The sequence below is a fragment of the Balaenoptera musculus genome, chromosome 7 (genome assembly GCF_009873245.2).
Source record: "Balaenoptera musculus isolate JJ_BM4_2016_0621 chromosome 7, mBalMus1.pri.v3, whole genome shotgun sequence".
NCBI classification, from domain to species: domain Eukaryota; kingdom Metazoa; phylum Chordata; class Mammalia; order Artiodactyla; family Balaenopteridae; genus Balaenoptera; species Balaenoptera musculus.
The window spans coordinates 43,557,678-43,573,834 of NC_045791.1; the positions used below are offsets into that span (position 1 = coordinate 43,557,678).

Below are 16,157 nucleotides of genomic sequence, written 5' to 3' on the forward strand. Positions count from 1 at the left end.
TTTCTGTGCCCATTACCACTTCATTACCCTGACTGCTCCTACTCTGTACATTTCTCCTCCTTGAATCCCCTGACTCACACGTTTTTTTTCTTAAGTTATTTAACATTTGATATAGAGCTATACCTCGATATCTTTATTTGCCTAGGGTATAGCCATCTTGCACCTCAAGTATCTTGAAAATTCTTACTTGATATCTCTGCTTCTGTAATGAACTAGTGTCCTACTTTTGTTGTTGTGCATATTTACTCAGTTCTTTAAAATACATTAAAGTAATACTCAAATAATTTGGTGTGCTTACATATGTACAACCATGATTTAATTATTTGAATAAGGTGATATGTTTGTGAACTGTGCTTGCCTTATTATTTTTCTATCATTTGAATGCTGTGATTAAAAAAAAAAAGCCCCAAATGTTGTGTGACTTGTTTCCTACAGTATATTTTAATAAAAAGGCATATTTTTGTTTTCATAGTAGTGTACATACTATGTTATAAGTAAATTCAGTAGTGCCTTTTGGTCTGCCAAGCCCCCTGTGCCCATCTAGACTTCAGAAAATAAAGGGAGGACCAGAAGTGTTCCCCGTTCTTAGTGGGCATACTAACTGCTTTTAGGTAGGAAGAGCATCCCAAGACTTATTTCCATTTTCTTTAGTAGGAAGTGGCTCCAGGTGGAAGAGGATTCTAAAATTGTAAACAATGGAAAGGAACCAAGCTTCCAGAATAAAAGTGTATTTGGGCATATGAAAAAGGGATGGTATGCTGTAGTGGAAAGGCCACATTGCTAGAAGTCAGAAATTACATTTCAGTCCTGATGATCTGTGCCAATGTGTGTTTCGTCTGCCTTTCCATTTACATTATAAGTTTCTTGAAGCCTTCATTTAACCATGTAGCTGTAGTACCAGGCACATAGTAAATACTTAAATATTATTTGGAGCCTGGTCTTGATCTCTGCCTCACATTTGAAAAAAATGATAAATTTTTTCAGAGCCTGAAAAAGAAAGTCCAGATTTTCTCTGAGAAGACCATGTGGACCATGGAATGAATTGGAAAACATCAGGTTAAACAAAGATAAACAGATTTTTTCCACTCCAGGATTTTTCTTAGAGCCTCTAATATTCTAACATACAACATAAATTTGGGGGGTAGGATGGATATTCATTATATTCCAAACTTACTTAACTAGGAGTGAACTCTATGGATGGTATTTTCTTGAAACTCTTTTCCCAAGAATGAGTATTTTAAAAATCTCTGTCACACTGCAGAATAACAAAGAATTGATGAAACTTGGTGATATATTGACTATAAGGACTGAAGGAGAGTAAATGAAAATTTTGCCTAGGTTTGTAGTTTGAGACTCAAGATAATTGTAAGTTGGGAAGGTTAGTTTGTAGAGAAACATGGTGAGTTTGATTTCTGAAGATGTTTAATTTGAGATGTCTCCCTTAGGAAATAATATGATTGGTAGTATTACTAAGTGAGGAGGGAACCCTTAAAAAAATATCATCTGATTTAATTAGTCATCAAATATTCGAACCCCTCTGTAACATTTTCCCCAATATGAACCACTTATGTTTGAATAACTCCAGTTACAGGGAACTCATTAACTGGAGCTCTTCTTTAGATAGCTTGGACCAATACAAGATTTTTCTTACATTGAACCCAAATTCAATCTCCCCATAGCTTCATTCCATTAGTCCATAGTTCTACAAACTGTATAGTCTAAATCAGTGGTTCTCAAATTTTAGCAAGCATCAGAATCACCTGGAGGGCTTTCTAAAAACCAGGATTTCTGGGCTCTGCCCCCAGAATTTCTGATTCAGTAGGAATGTGCATTTATAACAAATTCCCAGGTGGTGCTGGTGCATCTGGTTTAGGGACTGCACTTTGAGAGCTATTAGTCTGAACTTTGACAGCTTTTCATATATTTGAAGATAGTTGTTTTGTACCTTGTCTTTTCCAAGCTTTATAAAGTTCTTTTGAATATTTCCTATATATCATGACTTTAAGTCACTTTTCCATACTTGGTAGCTCAGATTCTGAGAGTGAAGAACTCTGAAGGAGAATCCTTTACATGCAGTCAGGAGCCAACCATAAAAAGACCTCATGGCGGGCTTCCCTGGTGGCGCAGTGGTTGAGAATCCGCCTGCCAATGCAGGGGACACGGGTTCGAGCCCTGGTCTGGGAAGATCCCACATGCCGCGGAGCAACTGGGCCTGTGAGCCACAACTACTGAGCCTGCGCGTCTGGAGCCTGTGCTCCGCAACAAGAGAGGCCGCGATAATGAGAGGCCCGCGCACCGCGATGAAGAGTGGCCCCCGCTCGCCGCAACTAGATAAAGCCCTCGCACAGAAACTAAGACCCAACACAGCCTAAAATAAATAAATAAATAAATAAATTTAAAAAAAAAAAAAAAGACCTCATGGTTCAGTGCTCTAAAATACTTTGCACTGGTAAATGTTGAAACTTGTGTGGTGTCTTATAGGTTAGTTCCTAATTTACCTCTGTTTGTTATCATGGTCTTCAGGATGGGAGAGGAATCTGCCTCCATGTGAATGTACTTCACAGCCATACTCCTTTTTATTAGCTTTCTTTTTAAATTAAGGGAAGGGTCCTTCAATATTGTAAGTTAAAAATATTCAATATAGCAGCAGGCTAGGGTACTTTCAACTTAAGGTAATATTGCTGATTAAGATGGCTAGAGCCATCTGAGATCTCAGAGAAAGGAGCTTTCAACAATATTTTTAAATTATTGGTTGTTATTTGTTCTTAGGTTTATCTGCATTATTAAAAGAACTATCATGAATATTCTGGTTCAAGCAAACATCTCTGTTTATTTACTTAAATAATTTCTAGGAGTGCAGAAGCGGGTTAAAAAGTTTGTACAGTTGTAAGGCTCTTGATATACATTGCTCAGTTGCTTTTCTGATAGTTTGTACTAATTCACATTTCCACCAGTAGTGCTGAGAGTGTCTCTTTTATCACACCCGCTCCAAAATTGGGCATTGTAAAGCTTGTTTGATAGGAAAACAACAGCAACAACAATGTCTTAATGTGTTAATTGGCATTTCTTAATTAAAGGAGGTCAGCTAGTGAGGTTGAATATTTTTCATATTTATTTCATTATTTCTTATGTAATTAGTTGCTTTATATTCTTTGCCCATGTTTCCATTAAGATTTTAGTATTTCATTAACTTGGGTATTGACTTTTTGTCATAAATGGGGCAACTATTTTTTCAGGTTTTTTTTTTTTTTTTTCTTTTAACTTTTTTAGTACAGGTGTACCTCGTTTTATTGAGCTTCACTCTCTTGTGCTTTGCAGATAATTGTTTTTTTACAAATTGAAGGTTTGTGGCAACCCTGCATCCAGCAAGTCTGTTGGTGCCATTTTTCTAACAGCATTTGCTCACTTTGTGTCTCTGTGTCATGTTTTGGTAATTCTCAATATTTCAAACCCTCCACCAGCAAAAAGATTATGACTCACTGAAGGCTCAGATGATGGTCAGCATTTTTTAGCACTAAAGTATTTTTAAATTAAGGTATGTACCTTGTTTTTTTAAACATAATGCTATTGCACACTTAGTAGACTACAGTATAGTGTAAACATAACTTTTATATGCACTGAGAAACCAAAAAACTCATGTGACTTGCATTATTGTAATATTCACTATATTGGAGTGGTCTGGAATTGAACTCATAGTATCTCCAAGGTATGCCTGTATTCAGAAATTTTAGATTAGCTTGTCAGTTTTATATATATTTTTTTGTTCAGTTGGGTTTGTACCTAGAATGTATTTCCTCGCCCAGATCAAATTTATTTATTTAGTTATTTAGTTATTTATTTATACTGAAATATTATCCATTAGTAAACAGTAACTTTCCATACTCCCCTCCATGCAGCCCCTAGCAGCCATCATTATATTTTCTGTCTTTATGATTTTTGACTGCTCTAAGTACCTCATCATATAAGTGGAATCATACAGTATTTGTCTTTTTTGATTGCCTATTTGACTTAGCATAGTGTCCTCAAGGTTCATCCATGTTGTAGCATATTGCAGAATTTCCTTCCTTTTTAAGACTGAATAATATTCCATGGTGTATGTGTATACCACATTTTGCTTATCCATTCATCCATTGGTGGACACTTGGGTTGCTTCCACTTTTTAGCTCTTGTGAATAACGTTGCTGTGAACATTGGTGCACAGACATCTCTTTGAGAACCTGCTTTCATTTCTGAGTGGTTATATACCCAGAAGTTGAATTGCCAGATCTTACAGTATTCTATTTTTAACTTTTTGAGAAACCACCATACTGTTTTTCACAGTGGCTGCACCATTTTATATTCCCACCAGCAGTGCACGAGGTTTTCCATTTCTTCACATCCTTGCCAATACTTGTTTTCTGTTTTGTTTTGTTTTTTATTAGTAGCCATACTAATAGGTGTAAGGTGGTATCTCCTTGTAGTTTTGATTTGCATATCTCTAATGATTAGTGATGTTGAGCATCTTTTCATGTGCTTACTGCCCATTTATATATCTTCTTTGGAGAAATGTCTATTCAAATCCTTTGCCTATTTTTAAATCAGGTTTTTGGTTGTTTTAGGAGTTCGCTATGTATTTTGGGTGTATAATTTACAAACATTGTCTTGGCACCCTTGACACTCTTATTAAAAAATCGTTTGACCATATATGCAAGGGTTTATTTCTGAGCTCTGTTCAGTTCCATTGGTCTGTATGTCTGTTTTTATGCCAATACCACATTGTTTTGATTACTGTAGCTTTGTAGTAATTTTGAAATCAGGAAATCTGAGTCCTCCAGTTTTGTTCTTTTTCAAGATTGTTCGGCTGTTCAGGGTCCCTTGAGATTCCATATGAATTTTAGGATGGGTTTTCTATTTCTGCAAAAGTTGTCATTGAAATTCTGACAGAGATTGCTTTGAATCCGTAGATCACTTTGAGTAGTTTTGACATTTGAACAATATTAAGTCTTCCAGTCCATGAACATGGGGTGTGTTTCCATTTATTTATGTCTTCTTTAATTTCTTGCAGCAATATTTTGTGGTTTTGATTGTACAAGACTTTCATCTTCTTGGTTAATTCCAAGTATTTTATTCTTTTTGATGCTATTGTAAATGAAATTATTTTTGTAATTTCTTTTTCAGATTGTTCATTATTTGTATGTAGAAATGCATGGTTTTTTGAATGTTGCCTTTGTATCCTGCTACTTTACTGAATTCACTTATTAGATCTAATGTCCTTTTTGTGGATTCTTTAGGCTTTTCTTTGTATAAGATCATATCATCTGCAAACAGAGGTAATTTTCCTTTCTAATTTGAGTGCCTTTTATTTCTCTTTCTTGCCTAATTGCTCTGGCTAGAACTTCCAGTACTATGTTGGATAGAAGTGGTGAAAGCAGGCATCCTTGCCTTGTTCCCCATCTTAGAGGAAATGCTTTCAGTCTTTCACCAACATGGGATATTATGTTCACTGTGGATTTTTCATCTATGGCTTTTATTATGTTGAGGTAGTTTTCTTCTATACCTAGTTTGTTGAGTGTTTTTTTCATGAAAGAGTGTTGAATTTTGTCAAATGCTTTTTCTGCATCAATTGAGATGGTCATGTGGTTTTTTTTTTCCCCTTCATTCTGTTGATGTGGTGTATTACATTGGCCAGTTTTTGTTTGTTGAACCATCCTTGCCTTGCAGATTTTAATCCCACTCAGTCATGTGTATAGATAGTCCTTTGAATATGCTACTGAGTTCTGTTTGTTAGTATTTTGTAAGGATTTTTGCATCGATGTTCGTAAGAGATACTGGTCTGTCTGTAGTTTTGTTTTCTTGTTAGTGTCTTTGGTTTTGGTATCAGGGTAATGCTGGCCTCATAGAATGAATTAGGAGGTGTTCCCTTCACCAATATTTTTATCATGGTTTTGGTTATGATTTGATTTTTTTAAAATGTAAATCATTGGGACTTCCCTGGTGGTCCAGTGGTTAAGACTCCACGTTCCCAATGCAGGGGGCCTGGGTTCGATCCCTGGTCAGGGAACTAGATCCCACATGCCACAACTAAGACCTGGTGCAGCCAAATAAATAAATTAATTAATTTAAAAAAAAAAAGTAAATCATTGATCTGTCTGGGTAGTGATGATGTGATATGGAGAAACAAATTTAGTTTTAAATGTTTTCCATATTGAACAGTTAAAAAAGAAAAGATAAAATAGAATATGTTCGATTCTATGGTGATAACTTTGAATATAAATGAAATGAAACTTTCTGGAACAATATAATATTCCATCTAGTTTCAAGACAGGTAACCTGAATTTAGTAATACCACTGCAAATGTTATAAAAATTAGCTCCAAAATCAGCTTCAGAGCCAAATGTTTCATTAGTGAACTTGTCCAAATTTAAATTTTAAGACATGGATAATTTAGTATATATACATTTTATTAGAACATAGAAAATGGGAAGTTGTAAAACTTTCCAATTCATTTTATACATCTAGCATAATGATATCAAAACCTGACAAATTTAACAGAAAAAAAGAAAATGCCAGGTCAATCTCACTTACATAAAAATAATATATATAATAATATAAATACAAATTATATATAAATATATTTTAAAATTTAATATAAAAATAGTAAATCAAACTTGAACAATTTATCCTGGAAATAGAAAGGTGATTTAATACTAGGAAATCTATTAATGTAATACATCACTGAAGAAAGGCAAGGTAAGTAAAATATAGTGGCCATTGTGGCTTCTTTTGCAAAAAAGAAATAGTTATGTCACTGACAAATCTCACCTATCCTTTTGTTTTGTTTTAATTCTTATTTGTAAGCAACATATACATGAATTTCCATTTTAAACCCATTATAAAAGGCCTTTAACAAGGGACTTTATCTCATTTATATTTTTTCATTACCAGTATATTTGGTCTTACCTTATGTTGTTTGCTATTTTTGTTTTGTTCCCTTCTTTGTTCCCTGTTTTTCATTGTCAGTGTTGTGTTAGCTTTTTCTTCTCCAGAGATTTGGTAAGGTGTATATTCAGTTTTAATGTTTATTGTGGTTATTTTAAATTTGTTCAAAAGACTCTCAAATCCATATTTCTGTAATAGTCTAAGTCAACCCTTAAACAGATCTCTTTTTTCCCCTCCTATATGTCAAACAGAGAGTTTTGTATACTTCATTTCTCTCCATTGCCCTATATAGTTATTGGGTGATATCTGTGGTTTTGAACCCTGGTTATTTATGTTATTTAGCTCTCTCTGTTTTTAACTGCTTTCAGGGGTCTTAACAAATTGTTTTATATAATGGCTTTTCCATTTTTAATTTTCTATTTTTGATTTGTGGGTCTCAAGTGGATCATTTATTCAAAAAGTTCTTTGAAGGACGATACATGGAATCATATTTTCTGAGCCCTTGTGTATTTAGTAATATATTTGTGGGCCTTCAGACATTTTTTTTTAGTGGAGTGTAATGTTTTTGACTCCACAGGGTTTCTCTCTTAAAAGTCTGAAACTTTGTTTCATTGTTTCCTGCCATTTAATGTTGCAAAGAAATCCAAAGTCAACTGAGTTGCATTTTTTCTTCAGGTCATGTAGTTTTTCTATTTGTATGGTTTTAGAAATTTTGCTTTATTCATGTAGTTAAGATGTACCTAAGACTTTACAAGGTATATAACACTTTTCTTCATTGATTATTGCCTGACATTTAGTGATGCAAAAGTTGAATTTTTTTTCATTCAGGAAAGTTTTCTTCAGCTTTGTCTTATTGATGCTTTCCATTTCTTATTTTATTCTTAGGATCAACTGTATTTCTTAGCTTACATCTCCTTCCTTTCTCCTCTAGTATTGTATTTTTAATAGTTTTCATCTGTAACTTTTTTACTGTACATTCTAAGACATCTTCAAAAGTTTATGTCCTATATCACTGAATTAAACTTGTCATAGTGTTTTTACCCTTGTTTACTCCAGTGTAACTTTAATTCTTAACTATTTTTCATCTTTTCATCTTGGTCTATATAGCCTCCAACGTTCTATTTCAAAGATAAGAAATCGTCTTGTATTCTCCTTGTGCCAAATAGTTTTCCAGAATTTTGTATATGATTCCTATTTTTAAATGACTTTCCTCTCTTTGAATTATCTGAATGCTATTCCTCAGGAGTGTTTGCTGAAAGGCAATGTATGTAAATTGTCCATAGCTCCACATTTTTCTCAACTCAGGTCATCTTTGATCTACAGCTGTACTGGCTCTTACGTAACTGTTTTAGTTCAGTTTCCAAGGTATTTAATGGAGTTTTCTTCACCTTCATTGCCTGGTTGTGTGCTATTCTGAACAGGTGAGCATGATGATAGAAAAGTGATAGCATCTGCTCCAGAGATCCTTAACACATGTCCCATAGACAGTGTTTTACATGGGTTACTCTTTTTTTTTTTTTTTTTCTTTAGGTTGCAGTTCACTGCTACAAATCCGTCTCTACTTCTTGTCAAGTTGTTTTCTGGGAAGTTTATTCTAACTAGATCAAGAAACAGAGTAGTAATAGAGTGAGAAGGGTAACAGGAAATATCACTGGTTGCTGTCTCAAAAAACAACAATAGAGAAACCAGCTACATGGTTTTCTGTTAGTATGTTTCTGAACCAGAAGAACATAGTGAGAGAGGAGCTAGCAATCTTTGTACTTACTTGCATATGGCTTGTTCTCTCTCCCAGGGTAACTGGTGGGTATTTTCCCTTCCTGTTCCATTGGCTTGTACTACCTTAACTTGTTCATTCTTTTTTTTTTCAACCAATACTTAGTGAGTTCTATGTGCCAGGCACTTTGCTAGGATAATGCTGAACAAAACAGAGTGTTTCTTCTTTCATTGATGGCAGAAATATTTTCTGAACTTTGTCAGTAATGCATTTTGGTGATGATGTGATGTTTTATTTCCCTATTCTTTTTTTTTTTTTTCTTATTAAGTATTTCCTGGCAAGTTGAGAAAGGCTGTATTAATAACTGTAGCCTAGATACCAGTTTTAACTTCTTTTGTCATGGGCATTTTTAAAGTTGCTCTGAATCAGGAAATAACTTTTATGAATACAGTGTTCATTATCCTGACCTTAGAGTATTATTTCCCAAAAAACATCTTGTGACAACTAATTTACTATTTCTTCTCTTTTTTTCTTAAACTTTCTTAACTTTCTTAATTAGATGAATAAAATTATCATATCAACAAAATTATCTTGTTTTATGTGGTGACCTCAACAAATGTTTTGGCATGATAGCACTTTAGCTTACCTTAGAATTTTCATATCTATTTGAAAGGCAAGCAGTAAAGCTGCATTAGGTGATAATAATGATAATAATGAAGAATTCGGTTCTTTTTAAAATATGTTATCTGACATGTATTTTTAAACATAAAATTTGAAGGATTTTATTTTTCTCACCACTTTGTGTATAAGGAAATAGAGGTTATTTTTGTATGTGATGCTTATATTTAGAGAAAACTTATTCTAGAACTTTTTATACTCAGTGCTTCTAGTAAGTATTATGAGCTTTTAAACAAAACAAAACCAAAAAAATCACAGAACTTGACATATAAACAGACAAGAAGCACAAAGTACACACAGACCTATAAGTGTGAAATGTAATGAGTAAAGCAATTTTTTAATTTTAGTAATAAGCAAATCCATAAAAGCAAGATAGAATATTGACTTACAATTTAGATAGCTAACATGTTCATTCTGTAATTGTAATAGAGTTATTGTTAAGGAAAGGGAACTTTAAGCAAAACAGGACCTGGCAATTAAAAGTCACATCTCATTTTAGTTTCCCAGACTGCTCAGTATTAAAAAACAAGAAGCTTTCTATATGCACTGATTGGGGCAGAATTAAATTTATAAGACTGTAGTCATCTTGAGGGTAAGGACTATATGTAAATTACTTTGTGTAGCAGAATGTTACAGTAAAAAGTGGTTTGGTGCTTTTGATGAAGAAGGTAGAATCCTTAGGGAGAAACATAGTATCTTCTTAGGCTGTAATAAGATTAATAGTAATATTTGTTTTAAAGGTAGTTGTCAGGATTTGGAAGTATTTTCATGTTAGCTACACCAGTCTCAACCAGTTTGTTCACATCTGGGGCAGTTGTGTTAAATTTGATGTTGTATAGGGGAGGGGAACAACTTCATCAGGTGAAGTGCAGAGCATGTTCACAGCTCTTTAACCTAGGGATTAGAAGTCTTCTCTGCCCCTCGCCCCCCCCCATACCTAAGTTTCTGCAGAGATCCCATAGCCCTAATCTACATGCTGTCTTTAGCTGAAAATCAGGCTCAGAGAATTTACTGTTTGTGTTGGTCCTTCAGTTAATCAGTTTACATTCACATTGGGGTAAGAAACATAGCTAATTGGTGCATTATAGTTATTTTGTAAATTAGCAAAATTAGAGGTAAATTAGCATCCCTGAAAGATTCAAGCATTGTGTCCATTGGACACTTACCTGAGTACTAAGTTTGATGTTTTCTACAGGTTTGATATTTACAAGTTTGTTCTGATTGTTTGTGTTGTAGCTGAATGCTTAACATGTTTCCCTTAAACTCTTTAAAAAAATCATGTTTAAATAACTTGTAACTTTAATTTTAAACTCATAAGTTCTTTGTATTTATAATGATTTGTGTGCTTGTTCCTAGGGGCCACCTACAGATGCTCCTGCAGTGGACACAGCAGAACAAGTCTATATCTCTTCCCTGGCACTGTTAAAAGTAAGTGTTGAATGGAGTTACTTGCTTTAGAGAGTTCAGCTGCTTTCTTTCTTTTACTTTGGAATATTTTTCACGTTAACCCTCTCACACATAAGCCGTTGTTTTAGGTGCATGTATAAAATAGAGTGTTTTATTTCCACTGAAACACAATTAAGTTATTAATTAAAAAAAGGGGGGGGGTCCAAAGATCTCAAAGCTTTGTGTCTGTATATCTTCCTCTTTACAGATGTTAAAACATGGTCGTGCTGGGGTTCCAATGGAAGTTATGGGTCTGATGCTTGGAGAATTTGTTGATGATTACACCGTCAGAGTGATTGACGTGTTTGCTATGCCACAGTCAGGAACAGTGAGTACTTTTATGGTTGCCTGATGCAAGTAAACGTATTACTTTTCTCTTTTCTTTTCCTGTGCAAAATAACTCTCATCATATTGTAATTTTCTCTTCCTGATAGAAAAATTCATTATAAGATTAATGATAGAAACTTTTAGACTGTATTGAATCAAATCATTGATCTTTTAAATGCATTATGAATTCCCTGTAGATCCACAAATTGAGTGATGCTAACATTTAATCCCTTTACTTGTTCTTTCAGCTTTAACTAGCATAGTGTACTGGATTTATAAGTTAGTTACCTTATAATAGTAGGATACTAGTTTGATTAGTTTGAACACATGGTTCAAAAGATTTCAGAGACACTCTTAATTAGAGTTTCAACTCACCTACATTATCTAGTCCTCATGTTTTGTTTTTATTGTTTTGAAATACGCCCTTTTAAAAATGTTCTGTATATGGTGATAAATGACTCTTAAGCTTTTCCTATTCAAAATGTTAAGTTTAAAAAAAAACAAAAAACCATGACAAACTAGTTCTTTTTGCCTTTTTGCATGGTAATTTGTTAATAGACGAACCATACTGCATACACATTTTGAAAGTCCTCTACTTTAATGCATTTAGAATGCATTGTTCTTTGTGGGAATTTTTTGTTTTGTTTTGCTGTTTTATTTAATGCATTGGACTTGTAGATAGGTGTGTGTTTAGATTTTTTTTTAATGGCCAAAAAACAATAACCATTTACTTACCTTCCAAAAAATAACACATATATCCTTCTCATCTGCTTGCCTAAGAAAATATAATACGTATATTTGTCTGATGAATGTCCTTATGTGGATATCCATTATAGTAAAGGGTTCTTAAGTTTTAATATCCTTTATTTCCTTGTACTACAAGTGCTTGTTTGACAATATAAAATAGAATATTTGATTCCCCATGTTCATTCTGTGTAGTAGAGTTGGAAAATTTTTCTTCTAGCCCAAGAGTTAGCAGACTTTTTCTGTAAAGACATATGTCTCTGTCTCATATTCTTGTTTTGTTGTTGTTTTTTTTTTAACCACCCTTTAAAAATGTTAAAAAACATTCTTAGCCTGTAGGCAGTAGATTGTGTACCCCTGTTCTTGAGGATGCACTCTCAATTAGAATTCAAAATACTGTTTATTTTGGTGGGAAGAAGTGCTTATGTTAACTGGTTTGTTTAAGTAGATTAGACTTAAATTCCTGATGTTAGAGGAAGACCTTAAGGGAGCTATAATGGCAGTGATCTATCACTGGAGAGATAATATGAATGCCTTTAATTCTTCCATGTCCTAAAATTTTCTTTTGGTTGAACTAGCAAAATAATGCAGCATTTAAAAGACTTGGTTGCAGATTGCCTCTTGTGGGGAATTTTTGAGAATGCTGTTATATTTGAGGTAATATTCAAATGTATATATTCCCCTCCAATTGCCTAATCTACCAAGTAGTCCTAACTAAAGCACTGAACATCCTCCCCTCCTAACTCAGCCAACCAAAAAACAAATAAAAATAACTCTGGGAAACTATTATTTTCCTTCCTCAAGGTGTTTACATTACTGAAGAAAAAAAAAAACCGACTTGAACTGTTGATTATTATAATAGCAGAATAGTTGTAGAACTTTGGATGAGATGGAAGAGGCCTAGTGCTTATCAGTTATCAGAGGATGATGTTAGGAAGTATGCTTGCCTAGACCGATCTAACCACAAAATAGTTGGTTCACTTATTTGGTATTTCTGGTGTGTGTATATATACACACACACATTAGTCATGGCCATAAACTCTTTTAAAGGAGCCTAAAAATTATCTTAACTCATTAGCTAACAGCAGTATGGTACTTGGCAATTTTTTTGTTTTCTTGGTACTTGGCAATTTAAAAAGTTTTATTGATGTATGGTTTATAATTGAATGACATGAGTAGGTGTCAAATATGGGTATCAAAACCTATTAAATTATTTTGGTATCCCAAAATAATATACATAGGTTTTTAGGCAGTAGCTTTTTGTTTGTTTACCTTGCAATATAAATTTTTTCTCATTGTTATAGAAGCTAATCATTTTCCTTTCTTTCTAAATCAGGGTGTCAGTGTGGAGGCAGTCGATCCAGTGTTCCAAGCCAAGATGTTGGATATGTTGAAGCAGACAGGAAGGTAAGTATTTCAAATGATCATATAATGGAATGATGGGAAATATTTTCAGAAATGTATCTCAGAATTTTACATGTTCGTGAATATCATTCTTAGGGGAAAAAAAGCCACGTAATTAATGTAAAAGTATCACTGTCAGTGCTCTGCACCACCTATCTAGTATCTCTTTCCTCTAGAATCATAGAAATTTGCCAGTTAGAAAACTGCCTCATGTTAAAATTCTCAACTGTTACATAGTAAATTTGGACTGTAGCTTCCCACCGTTTAGCATATGGAGTTACTCTCTAGTCACTTATAATTGAAAGAGCTTGTATGTTCCAAAATTTGAGAGTTGCAGCTAAATAAAATTCTGAATATTTAATTATATTTGTAGTCATATTGAGTTTTAAAGACAGGGAAAGTAGAATCCAAATATTGTTCAAGTTTTTTACCCCAGATTAAATCTCTCAATAGTTGTCATTCTCTTGCTCAAATTCTTCTACTGTGGAAAAAACTTCAAAATTAATGTTAGCAAAAGGCTCAGCAGCTGAGCAGAACAGTGCAAATTGGTTTTTGACTGAGTTCCTAGTTCTACTGCTGGTTTAATTGATATTTAATCCTTTCACAACAGTGGATCCTGGTGTCCATTGTTAAAAATGTACTCTGCCTGGAAAATCCAACTCCCAGAGCTAAGGAGTTAAAGAGTAGATATTTACTTGAATGCTGAAAGGGTAAAAACTGGCTCTGAGAAAGTGTGGTAACAAGGTGAAAAACTGAAAGCCTTATCTACCACTGCTAATGTGCATCTCTTAATGATAGCACTCCTTTGTCACACTTTTTCATTTCCATGTTTTCTGGATAATATGGTGTATGATTTCAGTGTTTCTAATGGTGCTTTTTCACACCTGTGTGTTTTTCATCTCTTCTTAATTTATACCCCGTTAGTGTGTTGTTTCTTTTCATATCATAAATGTATTACTTGTTTTGTTCTGAACGGCTGAACGCCCTCTTTGTTTCAGGCCTGAGATGGTTGTTGGTTGGTATCACAGTCACCCTGGCTTTGGTTGTTGGCTTTCTGGTGTGGATATCAACACTCAGCAGAGCTTTGAAGCCTTGTCGGAGAGAGCTGTGGCAGTGGTTGTGGATCCCATTCAGAGTGTAAAAGGAAAGGTAGAGTGGATTCTATCTTTATTAGCATCTCCTGCCACATTCTGTTTACAGATACATTACATAAAAATCTGTTTTGTTTAAAGCATGATTCTTAATTACACAAAAACCCAACCAAACAAAAAACTGTACAAGATAATAAATGTGTCTTGGTATTATTATTAGCAATTTACCTATTTAGAGATTTGTTTCTACTTTAATTAGTCTAATTATAAATGTTTATCTTTAATTTTTTTTTATTTCATAGATTTAGGAATGTTAAATCATACTGAAAGCCTTCTATACACATTTTATTAATATTTTAATAAACATTGCTCTACCTTCTTTTATTTTAAAATGGTGAATTTGGGATCGGCACAACATTTAAAAAATCTAAAGAGCTCTGTTTGCAGACATTGTGCAGGACATATTCTGCAGTTGTAGGTTCCAAATATTTTAGACAGTGAAAACTTGCCCCAAACACTTGGTATCAACCGTTTGCATTTTTGGAGTGAGGACACAGATGAATGATTAGATATGCTAAATGATTCTGAAAAGAGATTAACTTGCAAAGCATATTGGGTTATAGTTGTTCTTTGTTGAAATCTTTTGTCCTTGTTTAGTTCTTTTTTCCTTCTTTTTTTTCTTTTTTCTTTTTTTCTTTCTTTCTTTCTTTTTTTTTTTTTTTTTTTTTCTTTCTTTCTTTCTAGCCCCATATGCCATTTTCCTATTTCCTGCCTCATGACAGCAGGGAGCAGCTCTATTATCACCTTCACAGAGCTGTCTGCAAATGTGAGAGGCAATTCGATTTTGCTCAACCACAGGGAGAGTGGATTAGAAAAACTACAGAACATACAGAAATTGGCTAGGTGGTTACTGCTTTAAAATACTGCTGAGGTGTCTTGTTTGAGCATGTACGTCCATTGTAGTGTAGAATAATTGTTAAAATAAAATCACAGTACATTTATGGAATCCTTTTTATGCAGCTTTTACAAATAATTTTTGGAGCCCTTAAAAATAAATATTAGCTTGCTATCTATTAGACCTGGAGTTTGATAGTATTGCAGATTACATTTACATCTGCTCACCAGCTCAAACTAAATATGGCTGTTTAAACATAGAGTTTTTATCTGTCATGAATTTGAACACTTTCTGACATTATATTATTATGATGAATAAAAATTGAGGTCTTTTCTAAATCATGATCCTATTAGATGTGATTTAGCTCTTTAGAGGCAGAAACTAGCCACAAAAACAATAATAGAAACTGATATACTAGGCAGTTCTGAATGCATAACTTCTGAGGCTTGCTATATAGTGACATTTCAATTTATTTACTTTCTTTTTTACTAAGTGTATTGTTATTTAACTGATATAGATAAAAGGAGTTGAAAATCTTTGACTTTTGTTAGTTTTATGAATTAAAGTACAGTATAATATTTAAGTTTAATTCTCTGATAATTAAGATACCTTATAAAAAAGTAAACAATAAGTAGCTCATTTAAGTAATAATTATTATTTTAGAAACATAATAGAATTATCTGATTAAATTCCCACGCCACAATATATACTACTAATGATTGAAGCTTAATTTTAAACATAATTAGAATTCTGTTTTGTAGTTTTGGTGTGACTTTTTATGATACTTAACTCATGTGATGGTGGCTGCTTTGAAAAGGAAAATATAAACTTAAATACAATGAAAGAAAGCATTTTCAAAATAGAATGTAAATAAATGAATATGTATTTTGGTTATCTTGTTTATAGTATTTTAAATGGCAGTTTTAGTTTCCAAACCTAG

General features: G+C 33.4%; 1 protein-coding gene across 3 annotated transcripts in view; it reads left to right on the forward strand.

The window, feature by feature from the left end:
• The window catches only part of PSMD14 (proteasome 26S subunit, non-ATPase 14), a 90,891-nt gene that overhangs the window by 40,476 nt on the left and 34,258 nt on the right, over positions 1-16,157 (forward strand). For all 3 annotated transcript variants that reach the window (XM_036857268.1, XM_036857266.1, XM_036857269.1), the window contains 4 exons: positions 10,667-10,738; positions 10,965-11,084; positions 13,164-13,234; positions 14,230-14,380. In XM_036857268.1, coding sequence (XP_036713163.1) covers positions 10,667-10,738; positions 10,965-11,084; positions 13,164-13,234; positions 14,230-14,380 — 414 coding nt within the window. The remainder of the gene's footprint in view (positions 1-10,666; positions 10,739-10,964; positions 11,085-13,163; positions 13,235-14,229; positions 14,381-16,157) is intronic.